The 24828-nt window shown below is 31.1% G+C and overlaps 1 protein-coding gene across 1 annotated transcript in view; it reads left to right on the forward strand.

Annotated features, from left to right (window-relative positions):
- Positions 1–24828, forward strand: part of LOC139489433 (uncharacterized) — a 175655-nt gene that overhangs the window by 59604 nt on the left and 91223 nt on the right. Inside the window, exons 46-67 of the mRNA XM_071275756.1 lie at positions 2048–2090; positions 2516–2673; positions 3118–3294; positions 3946–4155; positions 5108–5150; positions 5641–5801; positions 6130–6192; positions 7060–7266; positions 7662–7875; positions 8400–8502; positions 8745–8898; positions 9691–9917; positions 10355–10514; positions 11109–11337; positions 11786–12020; positions 12535–12732; positions 12929–13238; positions 13648–14064; positions 14986–15109; positions 15373–15467; positions 16228–16410; positions 21186–21366. Of these exons, the coding sequence (XP_071131857.1) occupies positions 2048–2090; positions 2516–2673; positions 3118–3294; positions 3946–4155; positions 5108–5150; positions 5641–5801; positions 6130–6192; positions 7060–7266; positions 7662–7875; positions 8400–8502; positions 8745–8898; positions 9691–9917; positions 10355–10514; positions 11109–11337; positions 11786–12020; positions 12535–12732; positions 12929–13238; positions 13648–14064; positions 14986–15109; positions 15373–15467; positions 16228–16410; positions 21186–21366 (3892 nt within the window). The remainder of the gene's footprint in view (positions 1–2047; positions 2091–2515; positions 2674–3117; positions 3295–3945; positions 4156–5107; positions 5151–5640; positions 5802–6129; positions 6193–7059; positions 7267–7661; positions 7876–8399; positions 8503–8744; positions 8899–9690; positions 9918–10354; positions 10515–11108; positions 11338–11785; positions 12021–12534; positions 12733–12928; positions 13239–13647; positions 14065–14985; positions 15110–15372; positions 15468–16227; positions 16411–21185; positions 21367–24828) is intronic.

The raw sequence follows: 24828 nt of genomic DNA on the forward strand, positions 1-24828 counted from the left end.
CAAAATTCTTCTGAGTGACTAAGTTAACCACATGACTGGGTTGAAGTCACAAAATACTACCAAAAGCTGTTTGGTTGATATATATTGAATCATATCAGAATGTATAGGATTCAGATGAGGTGAACCAAGACAGAAATAAAATGAGCATTTTTGATAGTGAAACCATTTCTGAAATAACTAAGAACACTTAAGGATACTGCAAGTTAGTACAAGTGTTTTCCATATTGCCAAACAAGTGTTTTTCTTTAAATACAACTATTGAACTATATTTGACAAGTTGCATTTTAGTATTTCTGATAGCGAAATAATTTCTGAAATTAATATAAACAATTATCAAGAGCAACATACAAGAGTTGTTCATTATGTCAAATTTTTGTTTCTTTAAATTTGGAACTGTACATGGCAAGATATTCTAGAAAGTTAACCGTTGTGAATGTTAATTAGAAATATCAAAACATTTTATTTTAGACAGATTTTTCATAGCTGGAGAAAATCATCTGTTAGCATTCTTTTTGGACTTATAAGGACAACAATCATGGCTTTAATTCAGCTCAACATCCAAATGTTCTGTGGAAGCAGTATATCAATGGAAACATGTATACTGAAACTTTTCCACTGATTTGTCCATTTCTGTATTTTTACACTTAAGTAGTCCAATACAAAACAAAAATATTGGTCATGGTTGAAATGGTAGACATTGTATTCAAAGGTTCTACCACTCATAGAAATTTTATCAGATTTTTTAAATTTAGTCAGTTTAGAGAATTGTCATTATACAATAGTACAAGACTTCTGTTGATGAAAATATTTTATTCTAAATCTATAAAATATTAAAAGTAGTATATCTAGCAGAGAAGCAAATTCTCAGGGACTATAACTTTAAAAAAGTTTAAAGATTAATCCAGATTTAGCATAATCATGAAACAACTTTGGTTTGAGTCTTTAATAAACTTTGATTGTATTAAGGACACCTATTTACAAAGTATATTTTAATTGATTATAATTCTTTAATTAAGTAGAAAAGAATTTATTTCCAAAGATGTGATATTGATCAGGTTATCAAAAGATGACAGCAATCATATATTCTGTTATTATATTAACATAGAGAAAACAATGGAAAGTTAAAGAAAGGTAATAATGTTTCCAAATAAACTTAAGTTTCAAAGTGGAAAGTAATGAAATTAAGGTTGGATTAGTTCTTGTCGATTTGTACAAGCAACAAGAACAACCTATTCAGAAATAAATGCTTATTTACTGTTGCATAAATATTACAACACATTTAGCTCATAATGAAGGAGCTTTAATATAATTATTTCTATACTGACCTGCAGATTATTTATTCATCAGATATAGAAAGATGGGGTATATATACATGTGAGTGCCATTGAGACAACTCTACATCAAGTCTATTAATTTTGCATACTTGTATTTATACAATCTGCAAAGTTTGCCATTGATACATATAGTTATGCAGCATAGCTTCATTGTATAATAAATTCAGTAATTTCGGTTTTTACTAATATCCGTATTTACAAAATTTAATGGAGTTACTTTTTAAAAAATTTCACATAATTTTTTATATGTTGAAATTGTATGTGTGTGAGAGAATTTATCCTCCACCAAATGAAATACTGCTTGTTAATCAGTAAATATTCTATATAATATAAATGTATTTTCATGGTAAGTATATTTAACCAAATTCATATAAAATGGTAATTTTTGAAATCTCAAGAAGAGATTTTATATGAATTTATAGGGTTAAATATACTTACCACAATCCACCACCACCCCTGGAATAAATTCAGTTTTTTGTTCACTTAATTGAAATTATTCAATTAAACGACAAATTAAAACTAAAGCTAGTGTATGTTACACAGGTGAACTATGACGTAGGTGAGTACATCTCATGGATGTAATTTTTAATCACCTAGTTAATTGCGATGAGAACATGTTGTGAAAGCAAACATATTCTATATAATATAAATGTATTTTCATGGTAAGTATATTTAACCCTATAAATTTAAAAATTACCATTTTCTGTTTGTAGATAAAGATCACACATTTTCTCTGTTTGGTGTTGTGAAGATCATGTAAGTGCATAGAGGTGAAATTGTGTCCTCATCAATATATGTTCTCATCAACTAATTGAAATAAGTAATATACCATCAATTCAAAATTTTGTTTCTTTCAAAGCAAAGATGCACCCATACTTATGTGTAAAAAGATGAATGATGTGAACTCAAATTATGTAATAGAGGGGAATAGCTATTAGCAAAATATTCTTTCAATGATTTATTCTGTTGATTTTGACAACAAATTTAGAACACAAAAAAAAAGACACAACCTTGTGGAATGCTCAGGAGAAACTTGTATAGAATTTCAATGCAAGAAAATTTTAGTTTTGCTTTAAATGCTAAATTAGAAAATTGATGATCATCCCCAAATCTTTACTGTAATGTGTAAAAGGAAATATGAAACAAGAAAATATTTCAAAAAAATTGTCATTCTTTTTCAGATATAAAATAGTTGATATTGGTAACCAGTATCAAGTAGATCTGAATATGTCTGTTTGCTATTCAGATGCACAGCTATGTGATTATAATATACAGCTATGGACAGATACACTGATGAATGAAAGCAATTGTGATCTGGCTGCAGGTTTCCTTGATTCAGGTTGGTCTTTAATTGTGACTATTTGAAATCTTTTGTTTTCCTGTTTTCTTTGTTATCCCCGTTCAAGGAAATTACAGGTTAGTTTTCATGAATTTACAATCCATAAAAGGAGAGTGCTAAGCTTGAAGGCAACGTATATAAAGGTGAAAGTACTTTTATTCATGAGGTACCAATTTTCATGGTTTCTCTGGATGAATTTATACATGAATTTAAATGTCCAATGAAATATCAGAACTAATGACCAATTCAAGACATGGAAATATCCCTTTGAAAGTGTGACTACATGGATACTGCTGAAAATCAAAAATAAAACAAACATACAGATCACTTTCTGAGTTATGAGACTGATGTAAAAAAAAAATTATTTGCAAATCAAGATATTGGCTATCTCTAGAATATGAAATGTATACGGTTTAATTTTTTATTATTCTGTTTAATTTACAGAGTTTTCTCTGAACACCTGGTTAGGGAACAGAGGATTAGATTTGAACTCTAGTCTCTCAGATGTTGTAACAGATGACCTGATAATGGAGTTAGGTTTATCAGATTACATGGATTTCTCAGACAAATGTAACTTGATATCCACACATTATATGGGCAGAGACAATGAGCAGGATAATGGTAAGTGTGTTCAAATTAGTAATTTGTCTTGAATGAAGTTATTTTCATTTGGTAAAATTTCAAAACATCAGTGTGGTAAAAGTACAGGTAGTTCATATATGAATTGATCATCCAAATTTCTGTCGAAATGAAACCTCAAGTAGTTGTAGAAATAAAACATATAGCAGAAAGTAAAATTTGAACACTATTTTAGTCCAACTTCAATACAAAAAACTCACTTACCAGTAGCAAATAAGTCGGTCATTAAAATTTCTTTTAAAATATATGGTTTTTCATGCTCAGGTCCAAATATGTTATTGGCCTAGGACATTGGACATTTGGTTGATCATAAAGACTGTACAATGTTTTCTGCAAATCATAATATGATACAATCATAGTTGTTTGTTTGTTTCTTGCATGCAATGTTTGGATTTTGAAAATTAAACCCACATAGAAATAGGAACATGTGAAGATGTGGTTTATGTGCCAATGATACAACTCCCCATTCACGTCACAATTTGTAAAAGTAAACAACCATAGTTCAAAGTACGGCCTTCTACATGGAGCCCTGACTCATACTAAACAGCAAGCTACAAAGGACCCCAAAATGATCAGTGCAAACCTTTTTGTTGGTTGCTTAAATGTGCTGATTTTAAAATATTTGTTTTCCAGAGACTTCCAGCAACGTGACACTGCCGTCCTTACCAGAAGAGATAACATGTTATATATCACTATCTCAGTCTGAAGTATCTTGTTGTGTGGAGGTTGACATTCTAAAGCGATCTCTACAGACCATTCTTACTCTGGATACCTGTACTTATAAACTCTTTGTTAGGATAGAAAATCTAAGCCATGAAATTAATCTGTTGAACTACCAATGGGGTAAGTACAAATGAATATTTATTAGCAATAGTTAACATTAGTGCCAATGAGACAACTCTCCATCCAAGTCTCAAAGTTAAATATTGTACAGCCTTTAACACATAGCCTTGGCTCACAACGAACAGCAAGGTATAAAGGGCCCTAAAAATGGCTAGTGTAAACCATTCAAACAGGAAGGCCAATGGTCTAATCTATAAAACGAGAATTGAGAAGCACTAATGAACCACATCAACAAACTACAACCACTGAACTTAGGACAGGTGCTAACAAATGCAGGGGTATAAATGATTTAAAAGGAGCTAACCTTCAACCATCAAGTATATGTATTAGTTAGTTATTTAAAAGTAGTAGGGACAAGACATCACAAGACAAATTCATACCCAAGTTTATGTGCGATAATTTTCATATGTTTGTACCAATTTGGTTATGGTTATCTTTTATTCTCCTGTGATTTCAGCTTTGTGAAATATCACTATTTCATTGGATGGCACTCTTGCTAGCTAGTTTTCTCTGTGCATTATCAAAAATTTAAAAGAGTTTTGTTTTAGATTTAAAAGATGAGAAAGCTGTTAGTTCATGTAGATGCTATATTGATGTATACTTTTTTGGTATGGATTTTCAGGGGGGGGGGGGGTAACCAACCCCCCCCCCCCCCTCTTTTTATCCTGGGTTGGAACCCCCATTTTAAAAGTGGCTCAATCCACCGCTGATTTTATTGAAAGAACTTACACTTATATGTTTTTCTTTTTATTAACTTGGTTAGATCCTTAAGTACTATCCTTTAACTTTGAATGATGATTTTTTGAAGTACATGAAGCTATGATAATTTTTATCGTCTGTATAGTTTCAGGCTTTATCAAAATGATATGTTGCAGGATTTTTCTTATTTCTCTAGTGATTGCCTGACATGTTTTTGCACATTAAGTAATGGTTCATTTTTAATTTTTTTCAGGAAGAACTGAAGATGTAAGATTGCATGGGGTTTTCAGGTTTAGGTAGGTTTTGGGAAAAAAAGACAGAATATTAAATATTCCAAATCGTTTGCAAGCAATAATGAGAAGATTGTTTCTAATGACAAAATGTAGGTTATTTTATTTTGATTATTTCAACTGTTATTACAATTAACATATTTTTGTTGTAATTTTGAGGGCTTCTTGTTTCTTGGTTGATAAGATTAACATCCATTCACTTACATGTGATAGGTTGGGGTTTTTTTCAAGCGAGGGTTGGGGGAGGCTATATTGGAATTTACCTCTTCAGTGCAACCTAATGTAAATGATTAGACAGATACTGATATAGAACACTGCCTGGTGTTGTGAATTAAGGAATACAAGTGTGGTCCAACAATTTCAAGGGGAGATAACTAATTTAAATTTTAATTTGTAGTTGATTCATATTTTTGTTTTATTTTACTGAAGGTTGTAAAATTCGGCAAATCCAGTTTTTTCTTATATAATATTTTAATATATATTGAATTGCTTATAGGTTTACTCTATACAACATTCCTTCAGAGAAAAAGTTCTTGGTGGATGCCAGTATTAAAATATGTTTTGAAGCTACAGATGTTTGCCTTCAAGAATATACAGTTCTGAACAATGCTGACTTCTTGTACTCTGATTGCAATAGTACTGATGTTCCATTTGGAGGTAATATTAATATTATTGTCATTATCTGGAGAATTATAATGGTTTGAGGTTAAGGTAGTGACATTTTATTGGTTGACTGTTGTTTACATAATATCCAATGACAAATATTTTATGCACAAAAGCAAGAAAAGGGTTATGTTTAACAAATTAAAAATATAGCTCGTGTAGTTGCTCCTTATTGTGTTCATTAAAGTAACGGAATGACAATTTTTAGGCAGTGGATATTGTTAATTTGTTGAGAATTAACATTGGCAGTTTTGCAGAATATTAAGTAGGTCATAAAGAATCAATTGTTAAAATTTTATATTGATATATATTTCCATTTTAGGTTTAGCTTTTGAGTTTTGGAAACCATCACAATGCACAGTTTACAATGGAAACTTTTCAAATGGTTGGTAGTCTGAAATATTTTTGATAACTTTATATTTTTAAATTAATGAATAAAAGGCAAACATTGTTTATTCACAATTTGTGATTACTGTTTCAAGCTGTGGAAAGGCAAATGTACATCTTTATACCTGTCTGTTTGTCTATCTAGGACATATGTGTTCTATGGACAGAATCTTCTATTAGTTATTAAAATTAAGAGATAACTGTATTGTATTTGAAGCTTTAAGGACGTCCAGCGGTAGTTTTACTGTTGCAAATTTAGTTTACCTGGCGAAGCGTAGCAGAGACAGGTAAACGGGTATTTGCAACAGTAAAACTACTGATGGACGTCCGCAAAGCTTCAAATACAATACAGTTATCTCTATTCTAATGCAAAACAAGTTCATAATTAAATTTCAATCATTATTTCAGCGTAAAATCTTCTTTAAAGAAAATTCTGCAAAAAGATGTTATCTTCTTTGGTGACGTCATAGGTATGCTTCCGGCGTCAAACATTAACACAGGGCGTTTCCTGGCTTCTGTGCCGCTTTAGAATGTTATATATTTTAGATAAAAAGAAGAATTTTAGGTGCAACATGTGAGTTTTTTGGCTTATTATTGTAGAAATTACATGTCAATACATTCAGCAATTCAAATGTAGGCTTCCTTAGTTACAGACAAGGAGATAGAGAATTTTACGCTAACTGTCATCCAATCAGAACCATTGATACAAAATAATTGCATTAGAATGTTCTTTTTACTGCTTTTTACCAGAAACACGAGGATGTTTAAGAGGAAGAAAAGTGACATCATTTTGAAATAAAATTTAAAATGTTGTCTAAATTAGCACATGATTAGTTTAATTCACTTTAAGCTTAATTACTTGCAGGTTGTACAGATGTACCAGCTCCAATGTCATCATTACCAGGATGTAAAATGTCCAGTGATTGTCACAGTGTAGAATGTTGTACAAAGATTAACTTTATGACTGGAACCAGAAATGTATATACTACATACCAACTTACTCAATGTGATGAGATGGTGACCAGTATTGAGAGACAATCATGGACCAAAACTGGACTAGATTCACTGACAGGTGAGTACAAAATTGTTTTTACTGTAGTTTACTTTTTAAACATGTCAAAAGCCAGTTTGTTTCTTACATCAAAGATACAATCGAAAATGCATCAATAATATGAAATAAGGAGAAGCGCTTTGGTTGCAAGTGAGACAACTACCTATCAGAGACCCAATGACATGGATGTAAGCTATTATAAGTTTATTACTAAGAACTATGTCTATTGCCAAGACTAATTGCACTAGCCTTGTACATTCCTGAACCAGAATCATATACTTTAAAGCCGGAATATTTAAGACAGTTATTGTTTTATTAGCTTAATTAAAATATCATCATTAGATATATTTTTTTAACTTGTACTATTAGATTCCTTTCTCATTGAATACTTTTTAAGCATTTTTTTCTTTTCACAGAATCAACAATTTCAGAAAAGGTCAATGGTGTATTTGACATGAGAATGGCTGTAGTAGAAAGTTCCTCTACATTGTATAAAGTTACATTATCTTTAAAAATATGTTACCTTAGGGATGATAGTTGTAAGACCCTGATATTGGCAGAAGATGTTACATTGAAAAAACCTGAATGTTCTGTAAGAAGGAAAAGAAGAAAAAGAGATGCATCTTTTGGGTAAGTTCAAACATAAGTATTAGTCCATCAGACAATTGTCAATATTTCTTCATTCTAGTAAGATGCTTGTTGAAGATGTATATAATGTGGCAAAATGTTGTCAGTCTGTCCATCTGCCCACACATTTCATGAAAACATATGTATGCTTAATCAAATCTTTATAAAACCTTAACACAGTGTTAGACTTTATGACGAAAAGCTTTCTTTGCATTGAATGAATTACAGGATTATAATTCCAAAGATATAATAGGCCTCAAATTATTTCAGATTAAAAAAAAAAATTTGCACACATCGGTTGAATTTATAAATCAATCAATTAACACCTTTCAGATGTTCTTAAAATTTTGTCGTTCATTTTTCAGTACATGTATTCTAAATTCGTCTTTCATTCTTTAGAATTCATTATGTGACTTATTACATAAACTAAAAAAATTGAACAATATGTTGTTGAAACATAAGCTTGAAAGTTGTTAAAATAATTCAAACTGATGCAGTTTTATTATTGAAATGTGATATTTTTACAGGTTCGATCCATCAAACTTAAAAGGAGGGCTGAAAAAATTGTATGATGATATGGCAGCTTCACCAAAAGTCAAAGACTTCTTACAGCAGGCAAAAGATTATGAAGTAACTTGATATTTAATGTACTTAAAAAAAAAATTTTAAATGAAATAAGTGGACATTCTGAGCATAGATTTGTGGCTTTCTTTCTGTGGTACTTATAACTGTGTAAATGAAATAATTTACAGGACACATATATCTGTTATAAACCTCCTAGTGTATGCTAAAATTAGAGGAAAATTCAAAATGTGATATCAGGCTATCAACTACCTAAAATTACTGTTTCATTGATGTATTTTAATTGTCAGGATCAGCTGAGAGCAGGTAATCTAAAACCCAGTCAGTTAAAGGATGATGAGAGTATAACAGGTCCAATGTCCACATTGAAAGCTTTGGGATTTGAAAACCCCACTACAATTGGTTCTCTGTGGAATGTAGATTATGTGGTTGGTGCAACTGGAGGTTTGTACAGTTATTACACAAAAAAAAGAAAAATGTAAATGAAAAGAGAATTAATCTATGGAACTATCAAAAGAATTTGAATCCTACACCTTTTATGTTGAAAAACTGATATGAACAATTGACTTATCAGATTGGAATCATAATGCAAATCAAGCAAGGAAAATCTGAATCCCCTTTAAATTAACCATCAAAAACTCTAAATAGCTACAAAATTCTTTTTTCTGTAGTTGAAATTGAATTTACCATTTAAAGTGGCCAATTGTCAAAAGGAGAAATATGAAATAAACATTTTTGTTACAGGATGATGTTTGGTTCTTTTATCATTTATATTAAGGTGTTATCTTTGGAAATAATTCTTATTTTGTTTTCAACAACATATTGCAGGGGTTGATACTGGGTTATTATTTTTCTGATATAAAGATAAATAGTGTCAAGCAAATAACTTAAATATCTTAACCTCACTTTCTCTTACATGTAACAGAAATTTGTTTTGAATTGTTTATATATAATACACATGAAGAAATTTGCCACACCACGACCTTATTTTAGGTGCTCCAATAGTCGGGTAAATTTTTCATATTAAATCTCACTCTTGCACACTAGGCAAGATAGATAAACAGTATTTGGTAAGTAATTTGTTTTCCCATCTGTAATAAATGTCATATAATACAAGACAGAAATGCTTATCAGACAGTTGTAGCCTATCTTTTTGTAACCAGCTTTATTTTTAGGCTTTGATGGGTTTAGATTATGATAAGGTGAGTTTTTCTATTATGCTACTTTCCATTGTAGCAAAAGCCATAAAAGAAATGATGTCAGCGGCAAAAGATATTGCAGGACGCAAAGATCAAGCATATGTAGTAGGAGAAGGCCTGTCAAATGTGGGAGTAGACATGTTAGGAGAGAAACTGGCCAAAATGACAATAGGTGAAATAAAAGACATGTTGGATTTGAGAAATTTGGACCCTGTTATTATTGTCAAGCTATTTGGTCAGCTTAAAGATTTAGCAAAAGCTTTGGTAAGTATATATCTGAAAAGAAAAACAAAATATGCATATAATTTATATTTATAAAATTTTGAAAATGTCAAGGTAAGGAATTAAAAATCATAAGTTGTAAGTAAAGCTAAGATAGAAATCATGTGCAAAAGAAAAAAAAGTAAAAAAAATAATGTTGCACAAAAAAAAATCAAGCAAAATGAATTCATGTCATGAAAGAACGGGATGTGGACTTATGTGCTTAAAGAATAAAGTAGTTTCTGATTCTCTCGTTGAACTCTCTAGTTGAACTTTTTATGTTGTATATACATTTGTAAAAGTAAAGAGTATATATAATGGAATTGTAGGTGTGACTATAAAATTTATTACCTTCCTTATGATCTAATTAAAATTCAAAGCATCTTTGTAATTGCTTTCATTTGTTGATAGGCACCAACATTTTATTTTATTCATTGCAGCTTACAGAATTTATTGATAAACTGCTTGAAGATCCATCGAGCATTTTGGATCAGTTTGATGTTGAAGTGAAGGGAGATTTTAGTTTTCCTCGCCAGAATATCAGATTAATCCCACCTCTTTATAAAACTATACCTATTGGTCCACTTAAACTCAGATTTGGTAAGTAGTTCCTAACATATAAAGCAGATTTGTAAGATGTTTTATTTTCAATAAATACAAAAATCGCTAATTATAAAAATAAGGAGATGCATAATGATAACCAATTAAACTACTATACAACAAAGTTATAATGAAGTGGATGTAAGCAATTATAGGCAGCCGATCTGCCTTTAACAATGAGATAAACTCATATCGTACAGTCAGCTACAAAAAGCCCTGACATAAAAAAATTTGAAACATTTCAACTGAGAAAAACTAATGGCGTAATTTATAACGAAACAACTTACAAAAAACAAATATGACAGACTTTAACCAATGACAACAATTGAACTACAGGCTCCTGACCAGGTAGAGGTACATAATGAACTTAATTTAACATATTTGTGAGTGTCCAACCCTCCCATAACTTGGGACAATGGTGTAACTGTACAACATAAGAATAAACTATAAAATTCAGTTGAAAAGGGCTTAACACATCCAAAGTTAAATAATTATGTTGGTTACCTTCCTTCAGGGACTATGAATAGACTCATAATTTGGGAAAAGGTTTGATTCCAAACAATATTTAAATGTTATTTGATTGTCTGTTTTTAGAGTTTGGAGCTACTGCATATTTTGGCATGGGATTTGAAGTGGGAATTAAGATTTTGGGGATGAAAGGATTTGCTTCTATCATTCCTTTTGGTGGAGCAAAAGCTTATGGTTCTATAAGCATATGTTTCTGGATATTATGTGGTAGATTACAACTGGATGGCTATATAATGAATACAAGATTCCCTTCTACTGCAGAAATAGCCTTTTTTAAATTCCCAATTGATGTAGGGTAAGTGTAAGAACGATTATTTTTCAACACTGTTTATCTACTTGTATAATATTCCATAAATAAGAAAGATATGGTTTATTTCAGTTAATTATTTGAGTATAGCTTCATGTTTGATTTACCAGAAATAACACTTATTAGGTCAGAAAACTTGAATTCATTTAGAACATTTATCATATATGTTTATACAGATCATGTATCCACACTTTGCTTACAAGTATCTGACAACATTCTGTTCATTTAAAAAGACCTTTCGGGATTCTCTGATTTTGTCATAACAATTCAATTTGGAGGCAGAAATTACATTGGCTAATATTATAATTGCCATCAAAGAAAGAAAAACAGAATGTTGTCAGAACTTTTTATGCACAGTGTGGACACAGTATCTGTATAGTTTGAGATAAAGGATAGGGACTATATGTAATGGTTTATCTATATTTGATATTTACAGACTGTCTATGTATCTGCAACTTATACCTTTAGAGATGAGACTGAGTGCAAGAGTAACATTGGAAATAAGAATCTTTTGGGGAATTAAATTTACAATAACTCTTTTCAAGAGAACAATATGGAGATATAGAGCTCCAAGCATTAACAAAAAAATTATTGACAACACTAAAAAGGAGGAAGATCTTTCCCCACCAGAGCTTGCTGAAATAACAGCACCTGTTGAAGAACATAAAAAGGTACAAATTCATTTACATTTGTGATGTACTTGATTAATAATTATGAAAAATATAATCGTTCAGGAGAAGATTTTTTTTATTTTTTGTTAAGGGATCCATTGAACTGAATTTTCTTTTTAATCCCCACAAATCCTTCAAAATTATATCAAACTAAAAAAATATATGCATGCTAGTGTTAACTTTTTCCAGTTTTTTGTTCCTTTTAGGGATTTTTCAGTAAACATCCTAAAGAAGCATACAATTTCCTGCAAATTAACATAGTAGGTGCATAATTCATATATCTAATTGCCTAAAAGTATAATGATAAATAAAACAAACATGCACCCATGAGAGCTCATAGGGTAGCACCTGCCTTATAATAATGAAATTAAACTGTACTAAATGATTCTTAAAGAAAGTAAATAAAACTTACAAATGAATATGATGCTATTACAACTATAACATATATGATGCTATTACAAAACATGTTCCATTATAAGAATATAAGTATAGATAAAATAAATATCTCTTGTAGGCCAAGAGATCAACAGCTTCATGCTATGTAAGACAAACTCCATATCTAGATTATACAGACCCTGAATATGAGATATCCATCAGAGCTGAGGATGACAAAAGTTTAGTCAGATTGTATTTAAATATAGGGACTGTTCCTGGTGGTTTTAATGTACTCTATGAATATGAACTTGGAGGACCATCAACAATTATTAGAGAGGCAAGTGATTGTTATTGTATGGGTTCTTTATCTTTATATTAAATTGATGAAAATCTACAGATTAGAGAGTGGTCTTTAGCTAGTACCTATTTTTGTTATGTATTGTATGCCCAATTTCTTATAAAATACTAAGATAAATCATATTTGCTTGCAAAGGATTGTTGTTGATATTCTCAAGAATACATTGATTTTTTAGCCATTGAAAAGTGAAGGTACAGGAGTTCCAATCTACTTTACCTTGATAGCAGAAAACAACTCAGGTCAAAGGTCAGAAGCATTTTGTAGTCTACCAACTTATGATGTTACTGTACCTGGTGGAAGATTTCAGGAGGAGTTTCTGTCTACAAGTAACCCTGAGGTACTGAGGGCCTATGTGACAGTGTATGAGGACTCAGAACTTGAGACGGTACAAGTTGGAGCAGGATATGGCAAAGGAATCTATGGAGATCAGATGGTTCCCTGGAATGATGTTAACCTAGATCATAATCAGATAAATGACAATTTAGGTAAACTTACATGAATAAAAGGAGTTGTAGGGTTAAGTCTTCAATAACAAATCAGTGTGTTATGCACAATATGGCAAGCTTCCAGAAATTCCTGAATTCCCAACGATTTATCTGAAAATTACTGAATTAATGGGAATTAAATGGAACAATCTTGAAATCTTCTGCAACTCAATTTAGAAAAAATGTGTCATACTTATCTATTGTTCAAGACTTTAAATTATTATTTTTTTATGGTTTCTTTTTCTAAGTTTCAGTGTAGTTTGGTAGATGTCCTTGACCTTTACCATATATTGCCTTTCATTTATACTGTATAACCAAATTGATGGCTAAATTGGTCAGTGTGTAAAAGTGTCAAAAATACATTGAAATTAGAAAAGTTGTAATTTAGTTTCTTTACTTTCTTTGTCAGGAGAAGATCCTTTCAATAAAAAGGTTTTAGAGCAGATGTTTACTGGATCAATGTCTGGAAGGTTGGTTGGACCAAAATCAGCACCAGATAATATTAAAAGTAGTCCCGGAGATTGTGCAAGGGCCTGTGCAGATTTACCTCAAACTAAGTGTATGAGTTTTAATTATGACTTCGATAAAGGAGTATGTGAACTTATGGAAGCCATTGAGGGTCATCACTATTCAAGGTCCAAGTCTGGAGTGTTCGAACATTATGAGAGACTTGGTATTGGCAAGTCCAAGCAGTTTGTATATGAAAACCTACAACTCCAACATAATAAATTATACTACTTCAACTTGAGACTGGTCAATGTTTTAGGATATGAGAGTATTATCAACACACAAAGCATAATTGTTGATACAACTACTCCTGAAACAGGTATTTTCAACTTTTTTTTATCTTCTAGTAGAAAATGTCTAATGCCAATTCCCCTCCTGGTAAACTTTTTCTAAACCCTAGCCCTGAGGGAAGAAATATATTGCTGATCTCTGCTTGTCTTAAGTAATGTATTGGTATATTTCATTAGTCTTAAAAATAGAATTTCAGAAATTTTTGGTTAATATTTTTTTCTGGAAGCATAAGCAGTTATTGCTTTACTATAATGACTAGTACACAGTTACATAGGTAATGACAATTGAAAACCTGGTGATAAATCATTAATGAGGCAAATTATGGTTATGACAAATAGAAAATATTCATGGTCATCTGTGATAAAGATATTTTACTGCTCAAACAATAAGAATTCTTAGGTCTTTAAGAGTAAGCATCAAAGCAACTTGGTTCTAGCAGCTACCATATTAAGGACATCCTTGAAAGAAACACATATTATGGATTTTTTATGCCACATTTTTATACCACATTTATGGGCATTATGTTATCAGGTTTGTGTGTTTGTTCGTTCGTCTGTCCCGCTTCAGGTTTTAGTTTTTGGTCGAGGTAGTTTTTGATGAAGTTGAAGTCCAATCAACCTAATACTTAGTAGATATGTTCCCTATATGATCTTTCTAATTTTGATGACAAATTAGAGTTTTTACCCAATTTTCACGGTCCACTGAACATAGAAAAGGATAGTGTGAATGGGGCCTCCGTGTACTAGGGACACATTCTTGTTTACGATCGATTCTTTTGACGTTTATTTACTATATTTGTCTTTTCTTAGAATCTTGGCAATGTAAAGCTTGATATGAATTTTAAAGACTAACAGAGATCATTTCGACAAGCATTGTACATGAAAATTTTGATTTCTCTCGTATTTTATAAGGTAAAGTATAAAATCATAATCAACATTAATTTTTGTAGGCTTTATTACCAATAAGACTGCTGATTACCTTGAAATACTTCCCTGTTTGGATTTAATTCCTGGAGACAGACCTGACTGGAAGTTACTCTGTAAAGGAGTACATCCTAAAATTCAGAATCATAGGTTAGTATGCATGTTTAATATTCAAATATTATTTGATTATTCATATTACATTAAAATAAAAAAAAGAACATATCAAATAGATAAATATGAGATTGACTGAATTTGTCTTCATTCAGAAGTTTTTAAAACTGTTTACTACCTATTTTAGCAATATCGAGATTCAATTTGATTTAAGTTCAATGATCCTTAAATAGTTCTTTTGATTTATAACTTTATTAAGATGATGGATGTGAGCTACATATTAACTTTTTTATTTGTGGTAGACTGGTAGTTGATGGACCTGGTTCCCAGACAGTATTCAATGGACCAACACCGATGTTTGATTTGAAGTTCACCAGGGCAAACAAATACATGTCTGGTAAGTATGACCCATATATGGTCATTTGTTAAACTGTATATCTTTGAAATGTATATTTTAATTATATTTATTGGAAACTCTAGACTTGCTGTCTGATTTGGATGTCATTTTTCATATTGTTTATCTTAGCCCTCAGAATTATGCAGAGAATTATAGCTCTTGGACCCAGAAAATTATGTTTATAAAATTTATTGTCAATTATGTTTACAATAACAAACTTAATCACATGTATATGTGTCTGTTCTGATGTAAGATTTTTTTCAGTGCTCATAAAATATCATAGGAAAAAAACATTTGCTATTTTAGGATGTCATTCTTGTATGAGAGTTTTTAATGAACACAAATTGTACACCATGTTGGTATCTTTTCTGATTCTGGACATTTTAAATCACAAGTAAAAACAAAAAATATATTTATGAAAATTAATTAGTTGAAGATGCAAAATTTGGAATACCTGTAATCAGGACCCATCAAGGCATTGTTGAGTCTGAATCTTGTAAAAAGTCTATTTATTAACAATATATGTAGCTCCATAGGGGAAGGGACAATGCATGCTTGTATCAAAGTTATTATTCTTCAGATAGGATTAAACCCACAACGCACAAATTCAAAAAGTTAAAAAGTCACAAACTTGGAACTCACAGTTATTGAAGTTTCTTTTTAGAAAGTTTGGCTATGCAACACAATTAATTATATTGAATACTGTTCTCCATAATACTCATCACCAATTTCAGTTTATTGCAAGCATATTTCATTTCAGTCAATTGGGATGGATTTATAGACAGAGAATCAGGAATTATGGGATATACAGTACTTATTGGTCTGACAGAATGTAAAGACGATGTACATGTTGATCACGATCCTCATAAACATTTATTTGATAAATCCCAGTGGACACACAGTGCTATGATTAGTCCTCCATCACCTGCTACAACATTTCCAGGTATTTTTAATGTTAAGGTAGTAACATATTATAAACAATTCTTTTAGGTAACACTTTATCATGTAATATGGAATAATTCAATTATTAAAAAGGATGTACACCTTTGAGGAGCCAAAAAATTCTAGAATTAAACTTTTTTTCTAAGTCTGATTTTTGGGTTGAAATGACTGTAAAAAAAGAATTGGTGAAGAAAAAATCATAGGGTGGTCTGCTTCTTTTTTTTGCTAAGGCCTTTTGAAAGTACCTAATTTTGATGATTTTCCCATTTTTCATCAATTTTTACCCATTTTTGGGCTATTATCATGAAAAAAAATCACAGTTCCACAATTAAACTTTTTTTCATACTCTCAATAAAGATGAAGTGGACCAATCTGAATACATTCAACTAAAAGAACTATAGGTAGATGTTAATACAAGAAAGTTTTATCGTATTTTGATGCTTTTTTTTGTCAAATTTACCATGTTGTCAATTTTGGAAATTTGTGATTTTTCTCTGTTGTAAGAATAAAATGCATATTATTTCAACTTCCTTGTTATAAATGATTGACAAAATATATATCTAGGAAATTAAGATTGACCAAGCCAACCAACCAAGATGACTGCCATGGCTAAAAATAGAACTTAGGGGTAAAATGTAGATTTTGGCTTATATCTCTGAAACCAAAGCATTTAGAGCAAATCTGACATGGGGATAACATGGTTCATCCGGTCAACATCTATCTACCCTGAAATTTACAGATGAATCGGACAACCCGTTTGGTTGCTGCCCCTGAATGGTAATTTTAAGGAAATTTTTCCGTTTTTGGGATACGATTGCTTTCAAGCAATCTGTAGACTTATACCAGTGGCTCAGGACAATGCCCTCACGTCAACTGTTTTATTCTAAACATTAAGGACCATCTCAGATTCTTATGATTGTCTTGGTTTAAAAGGTAAAAACAAAGTGATTGAACTTAAACAACTTTCCTATAATGCTCTTTTCATAATCTTCATGTTTTAGATTTCGCTTGACTGATATGCGTGTTTTTAACAACACGGAAATTTAGAATTTAGCAGTATTTATATTTAGTGTTTTTGTCGAGCCTGCAACTTTTGTTGCAGAAAGCTCGACATAGGGATAATGATCCGGCTGCGGTGGCGGTGTTAGCTCACTTCTTAAAAGCTTTATATTTCAGAAGATGGAAGACCTGGATGCTTCATACTTTGTATATAGATGCTTCATGTTACAAAGTTTCCGTCAGTCACATGTCCAATGTCCTTGACCTCATTTTCATGGTTCAGTGACCACTTGAAAAAAAAGTTCAAATTTTTTGTAATGTTGAATTCTCTCTTATTATAAGTAATAGGATAACTATATTTGATATGTGCGTACCTTGCAAGGTCCTCATGTCTGTCAGACAGTTTTCACTTGACCTCGACCTCATTTCATGGATCAGTGATCAAGGTTAAGTTTTGGTGGTCAAGTCCATATCTCGAATACTATAAGCAATAGGGCTAGTATATTCGGTGTATGGAAGGACTGTAAGGTGTACATGTCCAACTGGCAGGTGTCATCTGACCTTGACCTCATTTTCATGGTTCAGTGGTTATAGTTAAATTTTTGTGTTTTGGTCTGTTTTTCTCATACTTATATATGTAATAGGTCTACTATATTTGTTGTATGGAATGATTGTAAGGTGTACATGTCTAGCGGGCAGATGTCATGTGACCTTGACTTCATTTTCATGGTTTAGTGGTCAAAGTTAAGTTTTTGAGTTTTGGTCTTTTTATCTAATACTATATCCCATAGGTCAACTATATTTGGTGTATGGAAATATTTTATGATTTTTATGTCAGTCGCGCAGGTTTTATTTGACTGTGACCTCATTTTCACGGTTCATTGCACAGTGTTAAGTTTTTGTGTTTTGGTCTATTTTTCTTAAACTATAAGTAATGGGTCAACTATATATGTTGTATAGAAGCATTGTTAGCTGTACATGCCTGCCTGGCATGGTTCATCTGACCTTGACCTCATTTTCAAGGTTCATTGGTCTTTGTTTAGTTATCTTGGTTAATGTTAAGTTTATGTGACAGTTGTAATAAAACTTAGCTTTATACTTAGGACTATCAACATAATATCAATGATTAGTATAGAAGGCGAGACATTTCAGCGTGTGCACTCTTGTTAAAAATTTAGAAACACGTCAGAGGGAATTCCCCAGATGTGATAAAAATGTGAGAGTTCTCTGAATATCCGATAAATCTATTTCTGTCATATAAGAACTGAAGTGGAGTTTTACTTATATGTCACCATTTTTATCTGATATTTGATATTGTACTTCAATAAAGAAATAGAGAACTATCTAGGTTTAATATACGTTCTTACTACAGGGTTTGTTAAGGTAATTATGTGCATGCGTATAGTTTTCTTGACTTCAAGGAGTATTAGATTAAATAATTGCTCTGGATTCTCCACTCAATTGATTAATTTATAACTCATGGGATACTTTCTATGTATGTTATTGAGGGTTGTTGTTATTGCATAATTTTAAATCATATGCATCATTTAAATTAAAATAAATGTAGTCCACATCGTAAAGGTTCAACACCCCTTCAGGTGAAATAGAGTCTTCCATTTAATCGTTTCGAGTTGTCTCCCTTCCGAAAGTCACTTCCGTGAATTCTGAATCAAAACAAACACATTGAGAAAAATTAACTCGTTCTGTCGATAAATGTCGTATTATATTAAAAACGATTGCAATTTAAACCGCGGAATGTGTACGGAAAGGAGTCATGATCACTGAACCAAAGGAAATTAAATATTTAAAGAGTTAGGAATGGGGTTCATCCTAGAATTAACGTAGGAAAATAGGTGATAAGATACGAATTGAATTACTTTTCTCACTCTCAGTCTCAGTGACTGCTGTGAAAAGTAAACTTGGAATTGATAGTACAAAAATAAAACTCAATAGGCCTAAGTACATTGTTCATACACTTTTAACCTGGATTGGCTATTTTGTAACTATTCAGATTACGTAAATTACATTTTTACGTGTGCAGTTGAATTAGTTTAGAAAATATATCATCCAGCTACATGTGTCAATGAAAACAATGGCAATCGTATCCTTCAGAGCAATCTGCTCTTTGATTGGTTATTATCTTGAATATTATTATAGATAGAGATAAACTGTAAACAGCATTAATGTTCAGCAAAGAAAGATCTACAAATAAGTCACCATGACCAAAATGGTCAGTTGACCCCTTAAGGAGTTATTGTCCTTTATAGTAAATTTTTAACCATTTTTCTAAAATTTAGTAATCTTTTAAAAAAATTTCCTCCTTTGAAACTACTCAAACAAATTTAACCAAACTTGGCCACACTCATCATTGGGGTATCTAGTTTGAAAAATATGTCCGATGACCCCGCCCACCTACCAAGATGGCCAACATGGCTAAAAATAGAACATAGGGTTAAAATTCATTTTTTGGCTAATATCTCTGAAACCAAAGTATTTAGAGCAAATCTGACAGTATTAAAATTGTTCATGAAGTCAAGATCTAACTGCCCTGAAATTTTTAGACAAATCAGGCAATCTGATGTTGGGTTGCTGCCCCTGAATTGGTAATTTTAAGAACATTTTGCAGTTTTTGGTTATAATCTTCAATAGTATCTTAGATATAAACAGCAATTATGTATAGCAAAGTAAGATCTACAAATAAATCAACTTTACCAAAATGGTCAATTGACCCCTTAAGGAGTTATTGCTCTTTATAGTAAATTTTAAACAATTTTCGTAAATTATGTGAAAATTTTTGTAAACTTTTAGAAAATGTTTGCCTTTGAAACTTCTGAGCCAAATTCATTATGGACAGAGAAAATTGTAAACAGCAAGAATGTTCAGTAAAGTAAGATTGACAAACACATCATCATCACTAAAACACAATTTTATCATGAATTCTATTCTGGTCTTTTATTTGTGTCCTTTGTTTAATATGCTACTTGCAAATAGACCAAGGTGAGCGACACAGGCTCTTTAGAGCCACTAGTTTGTTCCCCTCACCCATTTCTCTCAAAATTTCATCTAAAAAGACTGACTTGGTTAGTAATAAAATTTGAAAATTTCATTACTCAAAAACTACTTATTGGAAATACACAATTCTTTCACAGAGTTAAGTTTGATTATGATTTGCTATTTTCCACTTGTATCACATATTTTGGAAATAAGTCCAGAACGAGATTTCAATGAGACTGAAACGTCAGAAGAATACATCCTTAAATTCAAGGAAGCACGAACAACCCTAAAAACTCACACCCAGCAATGAATAACCCTATTATTCACTGGCAAATAACCTTTTGGGTTTCAGGATTTGTACAGAAGTTATCTTCCTAAAAAATGACATCACAGCTGTTAGTTAACAAAATGGCAACATTCACACTACAGGAAGGTAGTCTACCGAGTGACAAGGAAACTAAGACTTAAAAATTCATCTAGTGCCATGTATTTATCTTATAAATATCTTATAAATATCTTATAAATATCTTCAGGGTCTTCAATATTTTACAGAAAGAGTCTACCTTTGTTGTACACAACAACAATTTAAAGGCACACATTTATTTTCAAAAGTTAACTTTAAACTTTGATTAGTTGAATATCCAAAATTATCAACCCTAAAATTTAAATTTGTAGTACAGAACAAAAGAATGAACATTTGCCTCCATTTAAAAAAAGGATTGTGTAAACTTTTTGTTGTATCTGTTAAACATATTTTAAGTAAAAAATCTTTTTATTCTTTAGATGGTCAATATTTCACAACAGTTAGAGCATTTAATGATGCAAAGTATGGCGGACCACTTACAACAACAGTGTGTCATTCTATTCCATTGACAATAGATACTTCCAGACCAGAGGTTTATGATATATATGGAATAGAATATGATGAAGATTTACACATACTGAGAGCATCTCATTTATCTGGGTAAGATAATTTTATTTTGAAAAGTTTGCTCTCAAGCCATCTATGAAAAATAATATGTTGCACCACTACAAAATCTTAACAGAGGTGGAAAGCCCCCCCCCCCTTTTTCCCCCTTTATTAGTAGGAATGATTTTGTTGATCATTTAAGAAATCACTGATCAGTAGCTTGACAGTGATGAGTTGTAATGTGTGATATCCTTTTGGAACTTTGAGACACCTACTTCCTGCAAACAGTCCCAAAAAGTTTGACATGCTTGATTAAAAATATCAGATTTGTTTGTTTTCACATAATTATTTTTGAAGCATTTTATTGTTTTTCTTAATTTTTTGAAAAGTATATTAAGATGGACAGACATGTTTTCACATATGGTAATTTAAAAAATTAAATTATAGTTTATACATATTTTGATAAATTCCCTGGGTTAAATTTCCCCTGGTTTGTTTTCTTTAATGATAAGGTCAGCTTGTTAACTTGTCAGCTTGGCAGTTTTGATTTAATTAAGAGATTAAGGAAAAGGAATTAGATCATAGATAGGAAACAGCTGGATGGCAGCATGGGTGTTATCAGAGAAACATTTGTATATAATTTTGATAGGATAATAATAATAATAATAATAATAATAATAATAAATTCTTTATTTAAAGAGGGTAAACACAGTTAGTTACAATCACTAATCTTCCCTGAGGCCCTCATATACATGTATGCAATACAAGTAAAAACAAAATGGTAATAATAAAAGAAAAAAGCAATCATACAACATATAAACACAATTGTATAGACATAATAGTACAGTGTACATGTACCATGATTAAAAGATATAAAACAGTTAAATATCGCATGTAGTAAATAGACCTAGTATATACAAATCATTAAAATCATACATTCTAAGAGTAATACAATGTAGTTGCAATCATTTCAGACTGAATATTGGGACTGTCTCAAGTATTGTTTTATAATTTGTTTAAAAGAATAAGTGTTTTGCACTTTACGCATTTCATAAGGTAGTCCGTTCCATAAAACTGATCCAGAATAAGCAAAAGATTTTTTAAACAGTTCAGTTTTTGGCTTTGGAACTATCAAATTACCTTGAGTAACACCCCTTAAAGCATAAGGATTATTTACAGATATAAGTTGAAACTTTTGAATTAGGTACTGTGGTGCTTCTTTCCGCATACATTTAAATAGCAATAAATATTTATGGTATTTGATTCTGTTTTCTACTGTCATCCAACCAAGTTTTTTAAATAAGGGGGCTGATGGGGATAATGGGTCTGCATCAAGAATTAATCTTGCTGCTCTTTTTTGAAGTTTTAATATTCTTACTATCCCTTCATTTTTACATTCTCCCCAAATAATACAGCAGTAATCGATGAGAGGCAGAATATACCCATTATAATATGCTTTCCTGGCATTAATATCTAAAAATTTCTTTAATTTAGAAAGAAGGTATATTCTTGATGAAATGCTAGCACAAATTTGATCAATTTGGTTTTTCCAGCTAAGTGTGCTGTCAATTTTAACACCTAATAATTTCTCACATGATGAATTTTGTAGTGTTTCTGAATTTATTACTAAATTTGGTTGAAAAGATTGGGTTGATAACTTCTGACTTGTTCCAGTAACCAAACATTTAGTTTTTTTGGTATTGATGAACATATTATTCATTTTGCACCATTCTTCAACTTTGCATAAATCTTCTTGAACATCATCATGTAAATTTTCTATACTTTTCCCTGATTTATGAAGAGTAGTATCATCAGCATACAAGTCTGTTTTACAATTTTTAATGCACAGGGGAAGGTCATTTATAAATAAGACAAATAATAGAGGACCTAGAATAGATCCTTGGGGGACACCAAATTTCACATCTTTTTTATCAGAATTAACATTGCAAATGTTTACTTGCTGTGTTCTATTACTTAGGTATGACCTGAAAAAACCTACTGCAGACTCACTGAATCCATAAATAGCAAGCTTTAAGCAAAGAATGTCATGATCTACAAGATCAAATGCCTTTTTAAAGTCTAACAGTATTGCTAAGTTAAGATTACCATCATTCATTTCTTTCAGCCATTTGTCAATGATATCAATAAGTGCAGTTTGACAAGAATGATGTGGCCTAAAACCTGATTGTGTAGGATGTAAAAGTTTAAATTTAGACAAGTACTTATACATGTTATTTGAGACATGCCTTTCTAATACTTTTGATAAAGATGGAAGTACAGAAATTGGCCTGTAATTTGTTGCTAAAACCTTATCACCATCTTTGTAAACTGGTGTTACCTTAGCATTTTTCAGTAATGAGGGGTAGATACCAGTATCTATCATTCTGTTGAATATATATGTGAGAGGAGAGGCAATACATGGAGCACTTATTTTAAGGATTTGCGGTCCAATATTATCAGTTCCTGATGATTTATTTACATCAAGTTTAATTAACTCATCAAATAGCTCATTTATCTTTATTGGTGGTATGGTAAATTTCTCATGTTTTTGTTGTTTTAATTGATTTTTAATAAATTTGCTTAGATTATTGAAATCTGCCTTGTCAATAGATGTAATGTCCCTTTGCTCTCTTAGTTCTTCAGCACAGGAAGTAAAAAAGGTATTAAAAGTATCTGCTATAGATTTTTTATCATTTGTTGTTGTATTGTTCTCATCTGTAGCTAACTCATGTGGGGATTTTTTAAACTTTGGATTCAAGCTATGAAGGCATTTCCATAAAGATTTTGAGTCCTTAGAATCTTTTACCATGTTTTTATAATAGTTCTTTTTTGAATTCTCTATTATTTGTTTAGTTTTATTTCTCCAAAATCTATATTCACTCCACAATCCAAGTGCATTGTATTTATCCCTCATGTTCCTAGCATATATAATTTCACTATTATACCAATCAGGTTGCCTATCCTTTTTAACTCTCTTTTCAACAACAGGAGCATGTTTATCTAAAACTTTGTTCAACATATCATAAAATAATTGGAGACAGACAGAAGGGTTGTCTTCAAATTCAATTTTATAAAAAGGTGTACTTTGTAGGTCTAAAAGAAATTCATTTTGATCAAATTTTTTGAAATTCCTGTATGTGATTGTACTGTGTGAATTCTTTTTGTCTTTATTAACTTCTTTCCTTGTTAAACAAATAGGATAATGGTCACTAATTGCTAATTTACAGACATGTGATTCCTGTACCTTATCTAGATTACTGACATAGATATGATCAATCAATGTACTGGTATCCTTTGTGACCCTTGTAGCATCTACAATCAATTGTTGAAGATTGAATGTTTCTAAAACATTCAACCATTTTTGAGGAGGTTTGCTTGGTGCTTTAAAATTCATATTAAAATCCCCCAATAATATAATATCTGAATTAATGGTCACTGCCATTCCTAGTTCTTTTTCAAAATCATCAATCCAATCTATTGTTGACTTTGGAGGTCTGTACACAAAACATAGTAAAA

This window comes from Mytilus edulis, chromosome 9 (assembly GCF_963676685.1).
Source record: "Mytilus edulis chromosome 9, xbMytEdul2.2, whole genome shotgun sequence".
NCBI lineage: Eukaryota > Metazoa > Mollusca > Bivalvia > Mytilida > Mytilidae > Mytilus > Mytilus edulis.